The 17,333-nt window shown below is 46.9% G+C and overlaps 1 protein-coding gene across 7 annotated transcripts in view; it reads left to right on the forward strand.

Moving 5' to 3' along the window:
• Nucleotides 1-17,333, forward strand: part of SLC9A8 (solute carrier family 9 member A8) — a 71,301-nt gene that overhangs the window by 37,282 nt on the left and 16,686 nt on the right. For 5 of the 7 annotated variants that reach the window (XM_067708416.1, XM_067708421.1, XM_067708417.1 and 2 more), the window contains 4 exons: nt 2,817-2,960; nt 8,269-8,407; nt 9,914-10,019; nt 16,816-16,932. In XM_067708416.1, coding sequence (XP_067564517.1) covers nt 2,817-2,960; nt 8,269-8,407; nt 9,914-10,019; nt 16,816-16,932 — 506 coding nt within the window. The remainder of the gene's footprint in view (nt 1-2,816; nt 2,961-8,268; nt 8,408-9,913; nt 10,020-16,815; nt 16,933-17,333) is intronic. The other 2 variants (XM_067708420.1, XM_067708422.1) reach the window with 1 other exon arrangement.

A 17,333-nucleotide genomic window follows, 5' to 3' on the forward strand; every position in this document is an offset into this window, starting at 1 on the left:
GCACCAATGGCTTTCGTCTCACGATCACCCTCGCCATCCCCGCCAAAAGGGCCAACCTAATATCTGGTGACCTGGTAAAATGCCTGGCGATGGACCTCTGACCAGGCTTGGGTCCCCTGCCTACTCCTAGAGCCCCACGCAATACAGGGATGGAAGGTGGAGGAGGCCTGGCTCCACAAAGGGAAATTGGAGCCCAGTGGGGCTGTGGGTGCTGTCCGCTGTGTGCTTGCTGAGGGATGGAGGGAGGGGCCCGCGAGCCGCACGGAGTCGTCGCCCAGCACACAACCTGCGGCACACTCCCAGGCTCCCACCCTGCTTTGGGATGCACTTTTTTTTTTTTTTTTTTTTTTTACTTATTTAGGCCTCGCCGCACAGCTTGCAGGATCTCAGTTCCCTGACCAGGGATCGAACCAAGGCTTTGGCAGTGAAAGAGCAGAGTCCTAATCAATGGACCACCAGGGAAGTCCCCAAGATGTACTTTTTAGATGTTCTTCTTCCTTCGAGGCCTCTGTTATGTCGCTGTGGGTGATGAGAGTGGGAATAAAAGAAGGAGAGGGGAGAGAAGAATCTCTGTGGGTTGCAGAGCAAGGGCTTCAGGCCAGCTGCCAACAAATCATGGCCTCCCGGGTTGGCAGCTGTTCGGTGGAGTTACCTTTTCTTCCCTCCCGGACCCCTCCCTCCTGCCTGCCTTCCCCAAATATCTCTGGGCGCTCACAGTGAGGTGAGAGGCAGGTGAAGTCACAGCTCATAATGCACGCGACAAGCTCTGTGAGGACAGGGCAAGTCTGGGAACTGAAGTCTGAGCTGAGGCCGTCTTTGAAGTGAGCAGGCTCTCCTGCATGAATTCACATTTCCCTCTGGCGCCACCACGGAAACCGGTACGCCAGATTATCGGTTTATGAAGAGAACTGTAACTGGCAGGGCAGCCACACGTCCCTTCCCACCAGCGCTCCTCTCCCTGAGCCTGGAGCCAGATGATCGTGCTGGTGACATACGGTGGACAGAGCACGCTCCAGTCCCCAGGCCAGGTAGCTCCTCATCCCTCCCAGACCGCAAGCTTGGTGCGGGCGGGAAACAGGTGGATGGGCTCTGGCTCACGTCTCCACCCGAGGCTGTCCCCTCGTGGCTCCTGGTGTTGCGGAAGGGGGCAGACCTAACCATTCTGCTGAGCTGGAAGGAAAGCAGTGCCAGGCGAGGCCTTTTGAGGGAAGCGACGAGGGCTTGCAAGAACTCTAAGGGGAAGAAGACAAATGGGCTGCAAGAATAATCGTCCTGACTCCTCAGGCGGCCCCCAAGGCCCCGCAGGGTGACCCGGCCCTGCCTCCCTCCCAGACTCCAACATTTCCAGCCACTTGCCCTCACTGCGCTGCTGCCAGGCTCACTGTTTTGTTTCTCAGGCAACCAAGCTTGCTCCACCTCAGAGGTAGCTTGCTCTGGTCACTGCCCCCAGGTCTTGGCCTGTCCATCTGCTTCTTGTCAAGTAGGCCCTCGTTTAAATAAGCATCATTTCTTCAGAGAGGCCTTTCCTGACCCCCCCGATCTAAGTGGGCCCCACCCCCATGCCTCCACACCACCCCGCCATGTTACTCTTTCTCTCATCACCCTGACTTCCTGTGTAACACTCGCCTTTTCTAAGTTGACCTTGGCCTCCGGGTATTGCTGTATCCAGTGTAGTGGCTAAGAGCACCCACTCTGAGCCAGATGGCCTGTGTTTGGATCCGGGTTTCGCCACCTCCTAGCTGTCTGACCTTGGGCAAGTTCCTTCACCTCATTGTCCCTCAGTTTTCTCCTATGTAATCAGAGCAATACTAGTACCATTTCATACGGTTGCTTTGTGGATTATTGAGCTACTATATGTAAAGTGCTCAGAACACTGCCTGGCACGTGGTAAGTGCCACATAAATATTTGCTATTATTATAAGCCTTGGGACTTCCCTGGTGGTCCAGTGGTTAAGAATCCACCTTCCAATGCAGGGGACGCAGGTTCAGTCCCTGGTCAGGGAACGAAGATCCCACACGCCGTGGGGCAACTAAGCCCTCACCGCAACTACTGAGCTCGCATGCTCTGGAGCCCGCGCGCTGCAACGAAAGAGCCTGCATGCCGCAACTAAGACCCGACGCAGCCAAATAAATAAATAAACAAATAAATAAATGTTTTTTAAGAAAAAGCCTTAGTGCTTGAAACATGTTAGGCGGTTAATGCCCATTTGTTGGAGGTAGTTAGACCCTCGTGAGTACTGGGGTGAGAGCTGCTGGCCTGGTGGTAGGCAGCACTGGTGTCGCTGTCTGCCTCCCAGGCTGCGCAGCCCCTGAAGCAGGCTGCAGTTGCTGCTGACTTTTGGCACTTTCCTAGATGTTGCAGATCTGAGTGGAGGCTGGCGTCGGTCACAGATGGCACTCCGGTGGCCTGGTGGCAAGGGGCAGAGCAGAGGTCAGACCCAGGAGCACATGGGCCATTTAGGGGAGGCCCTCTGGGCCACCATGGTTCCAGCTGCTCTGACCAAGAAGGCTGGGATGGCTGTCATGTATTTAAGCAAAAGTCTTCCCTCTGTCATTGGTCAAAATAAAATCTTGGTATTCTCAGTGGAAAACCAGGCCATTCATAACAACAGCTTGTAGAGTGGGACTTTCACTTCTCCACCCACAATGTTAATTAGCAGGTATTTTAAGTGGAGAAAAAACCACCATCTTCTATAGTTCCTTCAGCTACAGTGTGTACTGTTGTTATACTAAATACCGTCTCTGAGTTTAATGTTTTACTATGTGGACCAGGGGTTAAGCGTTACAGAACTACCCCTTCCTTTTCTCTTTGACAGTTTTGCATTTGGCTCCCTAATATCTGCTGTTGATCCAGTGGCTACTATTGCTATTTTCAATGCACTTCATGTGGACCCGGTGCTCAACATGCTGGTTTTTGGAGAGAGCATTCTCAACGATGCGGTCTCCATTGTCCTGACCAAGTAAGTGTGCTTTCTTCAAGTGACGGAACTAAAGGGCCTTGTATCAGAGGGGCAGATACTTCCGTGCAGCTGCGTGTACAGTTGCTTATCCTCTGGGTGATTGGTTCACTGCTTCTCCATCTTTCTGGCCTGACAAGCCTTGATGTGCCCCAGGAATCTTGTCAAGGCCCAGGGTGATTAGAGGAGAATCTGCCTTTTGGGATCTACCTTTTAGCAGTGCTTTTAAATTAAACCCAGCTTGGACTTCGCTGGAGGTCCAGTGGTTAAGACTCCACGCTTCCAATGCAGGGGTGTTGGTTCGATCCCTGGTCGGGGAACTACAATCCCACATGCCATGGGGTGTGGCCTAAATAAATAAATAAAGCCCAGCTTCTCATCAGCATCACGGGGAGTGCTTATTAAATGTAGCATTCCCAGGTGCCACCCTGAGAGCTTCCGATTCAGTAGGTCTGGGGTGAGTCCCCAGATGATGATGGAGCAGCCAGTTGAGGGATCAGTATTTGGGCAGCATTGTTCCAGATGAAAGCATGTGACAGAGGCCCTGTTCTCCCACTTGTGAGCTGGTGCACGTCACCTTCCTTTTCGCAACTGTAAGGTACGGTAGTGATATTCACGGGCATCCTGCCTTAAGATGCTATTATGTGAAAGCTACTTTGGAAATTGCAGATCTTTTTCAGTTGTTCATTGGTATACTGCCCTTGTTGATAGGATCTGCGAAATTAAAGATGAGCCATAAAATGTCAAGAAGTCATTGGGAAAAGCAAATGAGTCTAAGTTCATCTCAAATCCATTTGTCGGATGCGGGGCTGTTTCCTTGCACTCTGAGGTTTGTGGTGTTCATGTATGGACAGGAGACCCAGACAGTTTGACCAAAAAACAAGAAGGTACAGACAGTCAAAGCAGTTGGAGAAAAGAGCCCTGGACAATGTATCAGAGATGAGCTAAGAGAATTTGGGGGGCCATTATGTGTTCTGTTAAAGAATAGTTTTTCCATTTTGATTTTGAACTTGTTTCCTTTGTTGTGGGATTCCTTGCAAAGCATAACCACTCTGTGGTTTTCTTAAAAGCCTTACTATAGACTATATTCAGCATTCTTATGTTGGAATAAAAGAACATTTTATCGTGGAAAGAGCCCAGGTCTTGGGGTCAGGCTGACCTGGGTTCAAGTTCCAGTGATGGCCACTCAGCTGTGTGACACCCTGGGTCAGCTCCTTAACCTCTCTGAGCCACAGGTGTCTCAACAGTAAAGTGAGGGTGATAATGCCTCAGCCTAGAATCGGATTTGAGGATTGAGTAGTTAAATCTACTATGTGAAAAGCATCTGCCGTCGGTTAATGTGAGATCCTTTCCTCTTCTGCTCCTGTCCCCCAGCTATTGTTTGTCCTGTTTTTGTCCTGCTTTTGAAGGAAGAACTTACCAAGTGTTGCTTAATTGAAAGAGGTGCTCAGCAGACCCTTAAACAAAACAAAAACATATGTATATATTCTAAAATAATCCATATATTCTGTATATAAAATTTAGAAAACTTACAAAGAAAGAAAGAAAAGAAAAAAAATGCAAGCATTGTAACTCCCAAGAGATAATTACAGTTAACAATTTGGTAGAAGGTACATGTAATTTATTTAGATGGGTATATACTGTATTGTAACTTTTCCATTGAATGGAGTTGATAAACATCATTTATATTTATAACATCATTTAACTAGTTGCATAGTATTCTTTCTATGGGTTTACTGTGATCTGTTTATGGATTTACTGTAATCTATTTGACCAGTTCCCTATTGTTGGCTTTTTCATGTTTCTCTTGGCAAAAATTTCTGTAGCTTTATCAGGAAATTATATATCATGCTGTAAGAGCTTTTAAAAAAAATCTGATATTTTTTGTTAAGATCTACTTTGAAAGTGTCTTAGTTTTCTGGTTTTTACCTTTAGCTTGTGTCCTGGTTGGGCATTTGAACATTTGTGATAAGGAATTGTGCCTAAATTGGAGGTGACATCATGAGTTATTGTTATACATGAGGAGCTAAACTCAACTGCCTTGTCTCTAATTTATTTTTTTCTTAAATCTGGCAGAAGTAGGATCTTTTCTGAGCTTTCCCAGGTCTCCTTTGCCACAGAAAGGCCAAAGGTTAGGAGATACTTTGTTTTTAAAATGAGAAAGGATGGAGTCATTGTAACTAGCCATACATTCTTCCTGGAAAAGTGCTTTTGAAGGCCAAGTTCACCTATGATGACAGTTTCCAAAATTGAATCAGGGGGCCACATGCATATATGGTTTCCAGCCTTTACCTCCACTACTTACCGGTACACAGGCTGGGGTAGGAGTCACTGACCTAAGTCTCTGACTCAGATGGGTTGTCCCGTGAGTCCGTAGGCATTTTCCGGTGAAAGCGGGAGATGGGGGAGAAAGGGGATGTGGTAGGACTGCCTTGTTTTTGCAGTGTAGGGGGGAGTTGTTGTCAGCTTTCCTTGGTTACAAGGAAGAATCACATCTTGTTTTTCAAAGTGATCTGATGATGATACATTTATCTTTGTAACTGAATATGTGAATGAATTACCCCTTTTTTAATGTTTTCACTTTCATAAATGCCAGAAAGCTGAGTATCTTCTGTTTCTTCATTAACCTTAATTAAATTATTTTTAGCTTTGATTTGTTACTATGACAATCTATTCTTACAATAATTGTGGTAGAGGAAACCTTTAGTTCTCTGCAGCTGCAGCTAAAGCTCATGAAATGGATCCTGAAGCAACATTGTCTTTTATTCTTTAAGGTGTGAGGAACATGACCTGAAAAAGTAAAATGCATGACATTTCCAGGCTAGAAAGAGTCCAAATTCTACCTTCATTTATCTTGAGTTCAGAAACCATTGGCCTCGGCCCTGGGTCTGCTGTTAACCATTGGTGTGACCTCACCCAGTTAGCCACTTTCTTTAGGCCTCAGTCTCCTTTGCATGAAAAGAAAGCAGTGACACCAGCCAGTGTCCCAGATGTGGTAATGAAATGAGGGGGCTGGATGCTATGCTCGTGGCCCACGGATCCATTTGGGACCTAGAGGTGATCTTAGCCTTCAAAAGTACTTTCCCAATAAGAACCTTATTGGTTCCCAGCTTTCCCCAAGGTGGGATGTTAACATGGGATCTGCTGGGAAAGAAAGGGAATGGGGGCTATTGGGGTGAGTTTAGAAAACTTTTATGTGAAAAAAGTTGGTTTTCTTTTTTGCAGCACTTCTCAGAACCTTTATTATGTTATATTATGCTGTAAATCACCACAAAAGCCTGAGGTTATCTGACCGAGCCACCCTTTTATCGCAAATTATCCTGCTTTAAAATTATACCAGTTCATGAAACGCTAATTAATGAAGCTGAGCATTATTATTGACAATTCTTTGTTTTGTTTACTGATTCAGCAAAAATTTGTTGAGTATCTTCTGTGTGCTGGGCTCTGCTTAGGCCCTGGACATATGGCAGTGAACAAGGTGGACACAGGCATGGTCCTCATGGAATGATTCACTAGTTCCACTGCTGTGGAGAAGTCAGGCACCAGGAGAGCCTGTAAATGGGCTGGCCTATGTGAAGGCAGGTGTCCCTGAGGGAGTGTCACTGACCCTGTGTGCTGAGAACAAGCCAGAGTCAGCTGGAGCCCAGGAAGAGTGACATACGACCTACCACCGGGAGGTGTCAGTGACAGTGGAGCCCCGCCCGAATGAGGAGGAGATGGGATGGGAGATGTGGTGGGGAGGAGTCCGTCAGGCTCAGAAGCCTAAGCTTCCCCCTGAAAGCAGCAGGAGACTGACGAGGGGTTTTGAACAGGCCAGTAACTCCATCAGATGTGCATTTTCAAGGGATCGTTCAGGCCCCTGAGTAGAGAATGGGTTCTCCTAGGAAGAGCAGGATGTATAGAGAGAGAGATCCGTGAGGCAGAAGCCCTGAGCTGGAGGATAGTAGGGGAGGGAGGGAGAGAAGTGGATGGATTTGAGAGAAGGTGGACTCAGCAGGAGGAGGAGATTTAATGAGAATAACTCTTTTAATGGTATAAAGGTTTTACCCTTGGGGGTAAAACCAACAGTTGAATTTAATGGCTGCTGACATTTTTCTTTGCTCTGTAGCAGTGAAAGGAAAGCCCTTTCAATTCTTCCTCTTGATGTCTCCTCCCAGATCCCCACTCTGGGCCTTACCCACTGATATTTCTTCTTCAGGAGGCTCCATTCTAGTCTGACTTCATGCCACAGCCTCAGTTTCGGGTTTTATCCCACAGGATCCCCACTCCCCCACGCCCACCCCGCACTGAAAACATTTCCTGTGACTCCCCAGGGCCTTCAGGATGAAACACCAACTCCTTAGCTTGGTTCATCGAAAGCCTTTCACAGGGCCTGGCCCCGCCTGCTGCTCTTGCCTTACTCTTGCCACTGTCCTCCCCGCCAGCCCCTCCCCCAGCAGCCAGTTCCTGTGTTCTGTCCACAGTTGTCTTTGTAACTTCCTGCTCCTAGATACACTGCTAGTATTTTGGGGCTCCCTACCTCCACACATGCTCTTCCCTCTGCCTTGGGTGCATTCCCTCATTTCTTCACCTGGTTAGCTCTTCTTTATCCTAAATTGAAACCCAGCCCATGTGTCATAAAGAACCTTCCTAGACCCCCACCAGTCTGAGTTCGATGCCCACCGTGTATTTCCTACAGCTCTCTGCTCTTTCCTGAGATGGTCCTAGTTTCCATCTTGTTAGTTTTTTATTTTCTTTTTGGCTGTGTTGGGTCTTCGTTGCTGCGCGTGGGCTTTCTCTAGTTGCCGTGAGCAGGGGCTACTCTTTGTTGCGGTGCGCGGGCTTCTCATTGCAGTGGCTTCTCTCGTTGCAGAGCACGGGCTCTAGGCGCGTGGGCTTCAGTAGTTGCGGCACGTGGGCTCAGTAGTTGTGACTCACGGGCTCTAGAGCACAGGCTTAGTAGTTGTGGCGCACGGGCTTAGTTGCTCCGTGGCATGTGGGATCTTCCCGGACTGGGGCTCAAACCCGTGTCCCCTGCATTGGCAGGCGGATTCTTAACCACTGCGCCACCAGGGAAGCCCTCCATCTTGTTTTTCTCCCTCATTAGACTATAGAGTTCCCTAAGGGCAGGCACCTGCTCTCATCTCTGAACCCCCAGAAACTAACACAGTGCCTGGAACAAAGTAGGTGAACAAATAAGTGTTTGACTAATGGGTTGAATGATGAATGAATGAGAGAATAAGCCAGAAATAAGTTTTGAGTTCTAAGTTAATTTCTAATAACTTTGTCTATAACATTTTAACTTCTTTCTTTTTTTTCTTTTATTTCCTAGCACAGCTGAAGGTTTAACAAGAAAAAATATGTCAGATGTCAGTGGGTGGCAAACATTTTTACAAGCCCTTGGCTACTTCCTCAAAATGTTCTTTGGCTCAGCAGCACTCGGCACTCTCACTGGCTTAATCTCTGCATTAATATCCTTTTAATATGATGAACACATGTGGCTGAGAAGATTATTCCTAATTACATCCGTCTCTCCTCATTTTCTCCAGTTCCTTAAGGGGACCAATTTTAGTCTAAAGTCATATTTAAGGAGGACTTTTATGCTTAGTTCTGGTTTGAAGAACACTTTAATTTAAACTCAAGGATTTTAAAATTTAACATTAGAAATTTAGGATATCACTTTTCAAAGCTTAAAAAACATGTACACTGTTGAATATCAGATCTGACTTTGGGGTATTCTCAGTTCCCAGAGTGTGATAACTGCATTCAGATGAATTTCATTTTCTGCTGTCTCACTTTTCATATTAAGAAAATCGGAAATTAATTTCCTTTGAAAATGTCAAATTGAGAAAATCTCTACGCCACTGAAAGTATTTATCTGGAAGAACCAGAAAAGAGACTTTCAAAGTGAGCTCCATCTAAGTTATTCACACTGATTTTGTGGCTTAACAACCCATAAGCTTTTCCAGCCATAGAAGCCAAGAGACTTGTTAAGGCCGCTGACACCTTTATTGCTGTAGAAAATTTGTCACATTTAAAACAGGAACAGGCACCAGACCTTTTCTGTGTGAGCGTAAGCCTGCATGCATCTTGGGGAGATGGCCACCTGGCCCTCCTCCGCCAGCAGTTTGTTTCACAGATGGCCGGCCAGGAAAGCCTCTTCTGCCTGAGACAGGCGTGTTTGTCTGCCATCCTGTTGAATTTTCCCTTCAGTTCCTATGTCCAGAAGTCTCAAGGTGCTGTTGAGTCAGCTGACAGCTTCTTATATTGTATCAATAAACGGAATGGAAAAGAAAACTTTTTCTAGTTCAGTATTTTCCTCTGTATTTATCTCTTTATTTAAAAGAGCGGAGGGGCGGGCGGGGAGAGCATCTTCTTTAATGAAGCCCCAGTAAATGGGTGCTGTGGGCTCCAGCACAGGCATGTGAACAACATTTGAATACGTGGAAGATTCTCCTTTCACAGGAACATGAGTTTATAAATGTCCAGGAATAGGAGAGAAGGTCCTTCAATGGGTCCCCAGGATTCTGGAAACCCCATTAGTGACCTCAGCTGATGTGGTCAGTGGAGTGGAAGAGGGACACGGCCCTGGAAGGGGCCTGGCAGTATGGGGTGTCCTCAGTCTGTCTGCAGCCCCAGCTCCCCACAGCCCGCCCCCCACCCATCCCCCGGTGGCTCCCAGCCCTCCAAGTCAGCATTTCCAAATGAAATGACTTAGGGTGACTTTAGTTTTCCCCTACCGTTTGTCTCAGGAATTTACATCTCTTAGTATTTTGTCAGATGCCCTTCCTTAAAACAAGAGTCTCCCTGCAAAGAAAAAAATCCATAATGACAAATTTTCACCTGTTACCTTGAGATGTTCCCAAATCTTTGTATCCATTGTTTACCTTCTCTATTTGGAAGGCAGCAGTTTTGTGACTTCTCTAGACCGCCCGTAAGTGTCCTTTGATTCTTTTTCCTTGACAATTGTCATTTACGTGCTAAAGCATATTGACTTGAGGAAAACGCCTTCCTTGGAGTTTGGCATGATGATCATTTTTGCTTATCTTCCATATGGGCTCGCAGAAGGAATCTCACTCTCAGGTAAGTGACGGAGAGTGTTGAAATGCTGGGGTTGATGGTCCGTGGTCCTGCCTGGTGAAAGGTTATGTCGATTGGGTCACTTTCAATCATAAGAGAGTCACGACTCAGAAGAGCTTAAGCAGTAAAGGGGACTAACTGGCTCTCTAGGGATACATCTGGATTTAGACCTGGCTGGATCCAGGAACTCAGTGTTGTCAGGGTCACCTTTTCTCTTTACCCGCCATCTGTAGCAGAGATCAAAACATCTCTTCCAATGTTGCCTCTCTCTCAAACAAGCCCTCTGAAGGGCCTTGAGACTGCCACGGGCAGTCAATCCCTTAGCCCGTCCCTGGGCCCTGGCACCCACTGACCTGCATTCTTCCACTATAGTTTTGCCTTTTCCAGAATATAAATGTCATATAAAGGGAATCATGTAGTTTTTAGTCTTTTGTGACTTGTTTCTTTCAGTTTTCATAATGTTCTTGAGAGACACCACGTTTTTGCTGTATCGGTAGTTTTACATTCTTATTGAGCCGGTTTTTCCATTCACCCTTTGAAGGACATTTGGACTTTTCCAGATTTTGGCTATTAATGTGCGTATCTTCATTTATCTTGGATAAATACCGAGGAGTAAGTAAGGTTGCCGGGTCTTATGGTAGGTGTATATTTTGCTTTATCAGAAACTGCCCAGTGTTTTACAGAGTGACTGGGCCATTTGCATCCCCACCAGAATGTATGAGAGAGTGTCAGCTGCTTCACATCCTCGTCAACACTTATTTTAATTTTAAACACTAGCCATTCTGACGGGTATGTGGCAGTTTGGTTTTGATGTGCCTTGGTGTGCTTCTCTTTATCTTCCTCTCGGGATTTGTTGAACTTCATGGGTTTGTAGTTTGTGTAAGTTTATGGCTTTTATCCAATGTAGTACGTTTTTATCAGTTTCTTGAAATGTTTTTTTCTGTTCCTCCTCTGCTGCTGAGCAGAATTCTCCTTCCCTCAGGTCACTGTCTGGCATCACACATGGGTCCTCTGTGAGCAGGTGTTGCCAAGGAGGAGGCAGAGAGGACTCTGGCCATTTTCCCTGGAGAACTTTGTAAACCTCAGGGTCTCGTTTGTTTTTAATCCCAAGCCAGTTCTCTTGGATAATTTCATCCCGGTATCTGCCATCCTGTTCCCTCTCTTACCTTTCCTGAATTTTGGCACTTACATAAACACCACCTGTGAGTCATTTGGCTCTAGCCTAGCTATTTTTACCTCTGTTTTTCTAGATCATTCCCCACCCCTTTGAGATGAACACTGAGTACCTGTTGGCAAAGATATATTTCTTGCATCCATTTAAAATTTGTGATTAAGACCAGGGAGTGTTTTTCTTGTCTTTTCTTCAGAGAGGCAGTGTTTTCTATTTGTAGGGGTTTCGTTTCCTTGGGGACCTCTGCCGTGCACGCTGATGGGGCCGAAAAGAGCACATGCAAGCCAAGAACACACTTGTCCGCCTCTGGGTGACAGGCTGGCTCTGCCCACACTCTGCCGGTGGGATGTTTGTCACGCAGGGTTTTCAGAGAAGGGGAGGCTCACCCTGTTAATGTAAGGGTACAAACAGGAAAGGTGGCTTTGGTGCGGTCCCCTCCTTCCTCTTTGTGCTCTGCTTTTCCTGACTGTCACAAAGGACGAAGTGGTTACCACAGCCACCAAACAGGACGTTCTCCCTAAGAATCATTTACCTAAATCTGTGTGTCTAGAACACAGTGGTTAAGGGCACCGGACAGACTCGGTTTGAATCCCACCTCCACCTCTCATTAGCTGTGTAACTGCAGAGAGCAGACTTAACCACTCTGAGCTTCTACTTCCTCACATGAAGTAGACATAATAAAAGTGCCACTCTGGGGCTTCCCTGGTGGTGCAGTGGTTGAGAATCTGCCTGCCAATGCAGGGGACACGGGTTCGATCCCTGATCCGGGAAGATCCCACATGCCACGGAGCAACTAAGCCCGTGCGCCACAACTACTAAGCCTGTGCTCTAGAGCCCGTGAGCCACAACTACTGAGCCCATGTGCCGCAACTACTGAAGCCCACGCGCCTAGAGCCCGTGCTCCGCAACAAGAGAAGCCACCGCAATGAGAAACCTGTGCACCGCAATGAAGAGTAGCCCCTGCTCGCCGCAACTAGAGGAAGCCCGCGCGCAGCAACGAAGACCCAACGCAGCCAAAAATTAATTAATTAATTAAATTTAAAAAAGAAAAAGAAAAACCTTTCACTCATCCATTCAGTAAATATTTATTTAATGCCTACCCTGTGCGGAGAACGCTCCTTGGTTTCAGAGGTACAGTAATAAACAAGACAAGATCAGGTTTCTGCCTGGAGAAGGAAGATAATAAGCAAGTAAGCAAACACATAGGGTAATTTCAGGTAGGAAGAAGTGATGTGAAAAAAAGAAATCAGAGTAATGTGATGGAGTGTCACGGGGGCAGGAACGTTATGAGGTAGGGGGTCAGGAAGGTGTCCTCAGAGGGGTGGCACTGGGGCTAAGACCTGTGTGGTGAAAAGGAGCCAGCGTCGGAGGCTCTGGGGAGGGAGTGATTGGCAGCGTGAGCAGCAGGTGCCGAGAGTCCCAGATAGATCTGAGGGAGGTTGGCTTGCTCCAGGAAGAGCAGGAAGATAGCGTGGCTGAAACAGAAGGGCAAGGACCCCATCCCGCAGGGTTCTGTAGGCCTGGGAAGGAGTTGGCATTCTGTTACACACGCAAAGCCAAGTGTTGGAGGACTTTTTAAAAATCACTGTGCCAGTAATACGTGTCATATCTGTAGTATGATACTGTTTATTACTTTTTAAAAATATATTTATTATTTCTTTTTTTGGCTTCATTGGGTCTTCGCTGCTGTGCGCGGCTTTCTCTACTTGCGGCAAGCGGGAGCTACCCTTCGCTGCAGTGTGCGGGCCCCTCATTGCGGTGGCCTCCCTTGCTGCGGAGCTTGGGCTCTAGGTGCGCGGGCCTCAGCAGTTGTGGCTCACGGGCTCTAGATCACAGGCTCCGTAGTTGTGGCGCATGGGCCCAGTCGCTCTGAGGCATCCCGGACCAGGGCCCGAACCTGTGTCCCCTGCACTGCGCCACCAGGGAAGACCCTGTTTATTACTTTTTTTAAAGACAGATAAACTTTATAATGGCATAGTAAAAGAGCTGGCAATCTGCATGTTGAACTGTATGGTAGTTACCTCTGGGCAGGCGGTGTGAATGGAGAGTCTTGTTTTACTCTTTACCTCTGAGTTCAGATTTTTTATAGCAAAATATGTTCCTTATTGGGTAATTAACAAACAAAACTGACTATGGCCTGACTCAGCCTTCAAGAAGTACATCATGTTTTACCCGCAGTAAAGTTCAGTGCAATAGAAATTGTACACAATACCCTTTCAACTCCTGCCTTTTGGATTTGAATCCCTTTATTCCTTAATTACATTTGAAACAATGGATTTAACTGAGACTAGAAGTGGATTTCCTCCCTCCTCCCTCCCTCTCTTCTTTTCCTGCCTGCCTTCAGAGGCTGACCGCTTGCTGCACTGCTGTCTGCTTCCTTAAATGAACTTGCCTTCTGAAAGAAGTAAATGTGTCAGGATTCTTCATTCCAGGGCATGTTTTAAATCCCCAGGCCTTTTATCTCCAGGAGTGAGCCTGCTGGACCGTTTTCCCCTTCAGTGTCTTTGCAGCCTATGCCGGGGGCAGCTGCAGTGGGTGAGGGTCGTCTAAGTGGTAAAGTCACCTGGGCTTAGGGAGGGCACGTAGGGCAGACACTTGAGCTGTCCCTGCAGCTTTTGTACCCACTGCTGACCCTGACTCTTTCCTTTAGCCCCCGGGATTTGAGAGTTCCCCCGACCCCAGACTGGACTGGCATGAAGGTCGTGGCTGGCTGGTCACTCTTGTAGTCCAGAGGGCCCATTTCTGTATGGTCCAAATTCAGCCCCCAAATGGGATTTGTTTACCTCTACAGAAAATGTTTAAACACTTCAATTAGTTGCTGTCGTTAAAAGTCAGAAGATTTCTGGGAATTCCCTGGCGGTTCAGTGGTTAGGGCTCGCTGCTTTCACCGCCAGGGGCCCGGGGTTCAGTCCCTGGTCAGCGAACTAAGATCCAGCGAGCTGTGCGGCGCGGCCAAAAAAAAAAAAAAAAGTTGGAAGATTTCCCATAAGAAACAGATTTCTGGAGTTTCTCAAAAACCGGAAGGAAGACTGGCCAGCACTAGGCCTCCATCCACAGGGCTGCCATCAGCCCTTTATAGATGGGCTTGTGCCTTCTCTGCCCATGTGCCAGTCACCCGCTTATTGTTTTTAATCTTTATTTTTATTGTCTGGCCCCTGAGGAGTTTGGGTTTCCAACCCCTAGCCTACAGTGCACCAGACTAAAGCGGCCAGCCAGACGCCTGCTGCGTTGAGCCTGTCTCCTTGTTTCCTGTGGAGGAAAGCTTGCTGGGCCTCTGGCAGTGGCCTCTCCTGATGCTAGTCCCACGGGAAGTTCCACGTTTCACTGTCAGAGCTGACTTTCCAGAACCTTTGGCTTTCTGCAGTGGCTGTTTAATACCGGGACTCCCGTGGGCTATGATGACCTCGTTCTGTAGGCAGAATGACGACGTGGGCGGAAGGCCACTCGTGTCACAACTTAAGCGGTTGTGATTCACAGCTTAAGTGGTTCAGGCTCCTCCGGGGTTGACTTTCCCTTCAGGGTAAGAACTCCAAAGCCTCAGCTTTGCAGTGAATTGATAACCCTTCTTGAAGCAGGCTGGCGAAACAAAGCCCTTTGAGAGCGCAGAAGCCAGAGCCATCTCTAGCATTGGACTGCACGGAAGGAAGAGAGAGGCTTAGGAGCAAGTCCATAGGAACTGAAGTGTGCTGTGCCGCGTGCTCCTCCCCCAACCTCGACGGTTCTGGTCTTTCCCTCTGTTTCACCTCACATTGCCTGTGGCGTCTGTGGTCTAGATGCAGAGTCAGGAAGGAGAAGCTCTCGGGTGGTTGCCTGCAGGAACTTACTGAGAAGAGCAGATGAATTGAGGGGACAGCCGGAGGTGTTGTTATTGTGTGTTTTATCTAGCGGAGCAGAGGCTCAGAATGACTCGTAACTTCCAGAGTCTTCTCACTGCTCTGAAGTAGCAAGTAAAGAAGTCTCCTGCCCTCTCCTTTCCCTTCTCCAGGCTCATCAGGTGTGGCTCTTGGGCAGCATTGCTGGAATTTCCCTGTCTGGCCTCCTTTTTGGGAAAAATGAAAGAGCAAAGGAATTTGCTGTTTCCCAAGAGGGCTAGGAGATAACACGTTCCAGCTACTGCTATCTCTCTGGCCAGCAAATACCTGTTGGGCACCGCAAAGAGCGGGGTTTTCCTCTGTTTTGTAAGGTCTTGTTTATGCAGCAAGCTTGGCAGTTGAAATGTCTCCAACGCAATTCTGTGTTTTTCAATCATTTTGTTTTCTGCCAAAACAAACTTTATTGCACCAAAAAGAAAAAACAAAACTTCATTTATGTACAGTCAGATATAAAGACATCTCTTTGACTCCTGTGCATATTTCCTCAACTCAAGATTAGGGTGTAAAAGTCAGGCTAGTATGCCAGACATGCTCTGCCCATGGCAGGACCAAGGAGAGGATTGTCACTTGAAAGTGGGAACACTTAAATGGATGACAGGTAACACTGGACCAACAGACCAAGGGCATTCTTCCAAGCCTTGTACTAGCTCTGGGAATGGAAGAGGGAAATTGGAAGCAGGGCCCCTTTTTGAGACTTCTTTGAAGAGACCCAGCCTTCAGTTATCAAAGCTAAACTTCTGTCCCCCAAGCGCACTTCCTGTCCGGTTCCTTTGCTTCCTGCCCTCCCAAGTAGGACATTCTCCTATGCTTCACTCATTTTTAAATGGAAAGTTAGCCAGTAATCTGTTTCTACAAAATGGCATAAGTGAGTTAAATATTTGCTTATAAAGGTTGACTTGGAATTCATGTATCTTGGCAGCTTGTTTAATGGCTTTGTAAAAATCTCAGCTTCCTTACATGAAATAAAGACCTCTTTGCTGCTGCCTTGCCAGGGAGACACTGAGAGGAAACCCATGGAAGTGGCTTCAGCAGTGATTAGGGGCAGTGGACAAAAGTTGAAACTCAAATCCTGAGTACACAACAAAAGTTGTAGACTCTCTCATGGTGACCTTTAAAGAAAAGACATCACTTTTTTTTAAATAACACATCTCTCTTTTCATATTATAAGGTTAATTATAATATGATTATAGGATTATAATCATATTATAGGAAAGCGATTATAGGAAAGCGATTATAGGAAAGCGATTATAGGAAAATTCAAAATTAAAGTATGACAAAGTAAATAAAAATCCACCCATTCTCCATACCCAGATTCTTATGTTCCCTTTCTGCCCCAAGAGTGGTTCACCTGCCCCTATTATATCCATGGATGACAGTGACGGCTCACACCTGTTCTGCCCTGGTCTTGTGAAGGGCACTTTACATGGCTTCTCTGCATTACCCTCCTAACATGTCCATGAGCGTGGGTACTATTAGTCCCACTGTACAGTTGAGAAAACTGAGGCTTGGTGAGGGGAAGAAACTTGGCCCAAGGTCACCCAGCCGGTAATGAAGCTGCCAGAGAGACGGGCCCTTAGCAGTTCTCTGCAGCCTCTGGGAAGCCTCAGGTATTATTTTCCCATCCTTTTTCTTAAAACACCTAATACTATAGGCTCCAGGGACTTGTAGGAAGTGTGAGGCATTATTGCCTATCACATGGAAGGTGCTTTTCTGTTCTGTTCATGTCTGTGCACTTTGCCCCTTTGTCCCTCTCTAGGCATTATGGCCATCCTGTTCTCAGGCATCGTGATGTCTCACTACACACACCATAACCTGTCCCCAGTCACCCAGATCCTCATGCAGCAAACCCTCCGGACTGTGGCCTTCTTGTGCGGTGAGTTCTGCCTCTGTGTGGTCCCACGTGGCGTGGGCCTACCCAGAGCTACTTGTTCTTCCTCAGCCTGTTTCAGGAGTCCGTTGAGATTTTCCCTGACAGAAGAGGCAGCAGAATTCCTCAGAGCCAGATACTGCACTCCCTTATCTTTTGTTTGTTACTCTGGCTTTCACATTTCATAAAGTAAGCCTAATACCTAACAAATGGAACTTTCGATGCCTGTAATTTTAAGACCAAAAAATAATGAGAACTGCGAATAACGAACGTTTGAGACTCATGTATTTGCAATATATGAAAGTGACGTTTCTAAAAAATGCGTTCCTTGGAACTGATATTGATGAGAATTAAGTGAAAAAAGACTCCATAGTCAAAAAACAGTTTGGGAAATCCTGGGGTAAATA

Source organism: Pseudorca crassidens, chromosome 15 (assembly GCF_039906515.1).
Source record: "Pseudorca crassidens isolate mPseCra1 chromosome 15, mPseCra1.hap1, whole genome shotgun sequence".
Lineage (NCBI taxonomy): Eukaryota > Metazoa > Chordata > Mammalia > Artiodactyla > Delphinidae > Pseudorca > Pseudorca crassidens.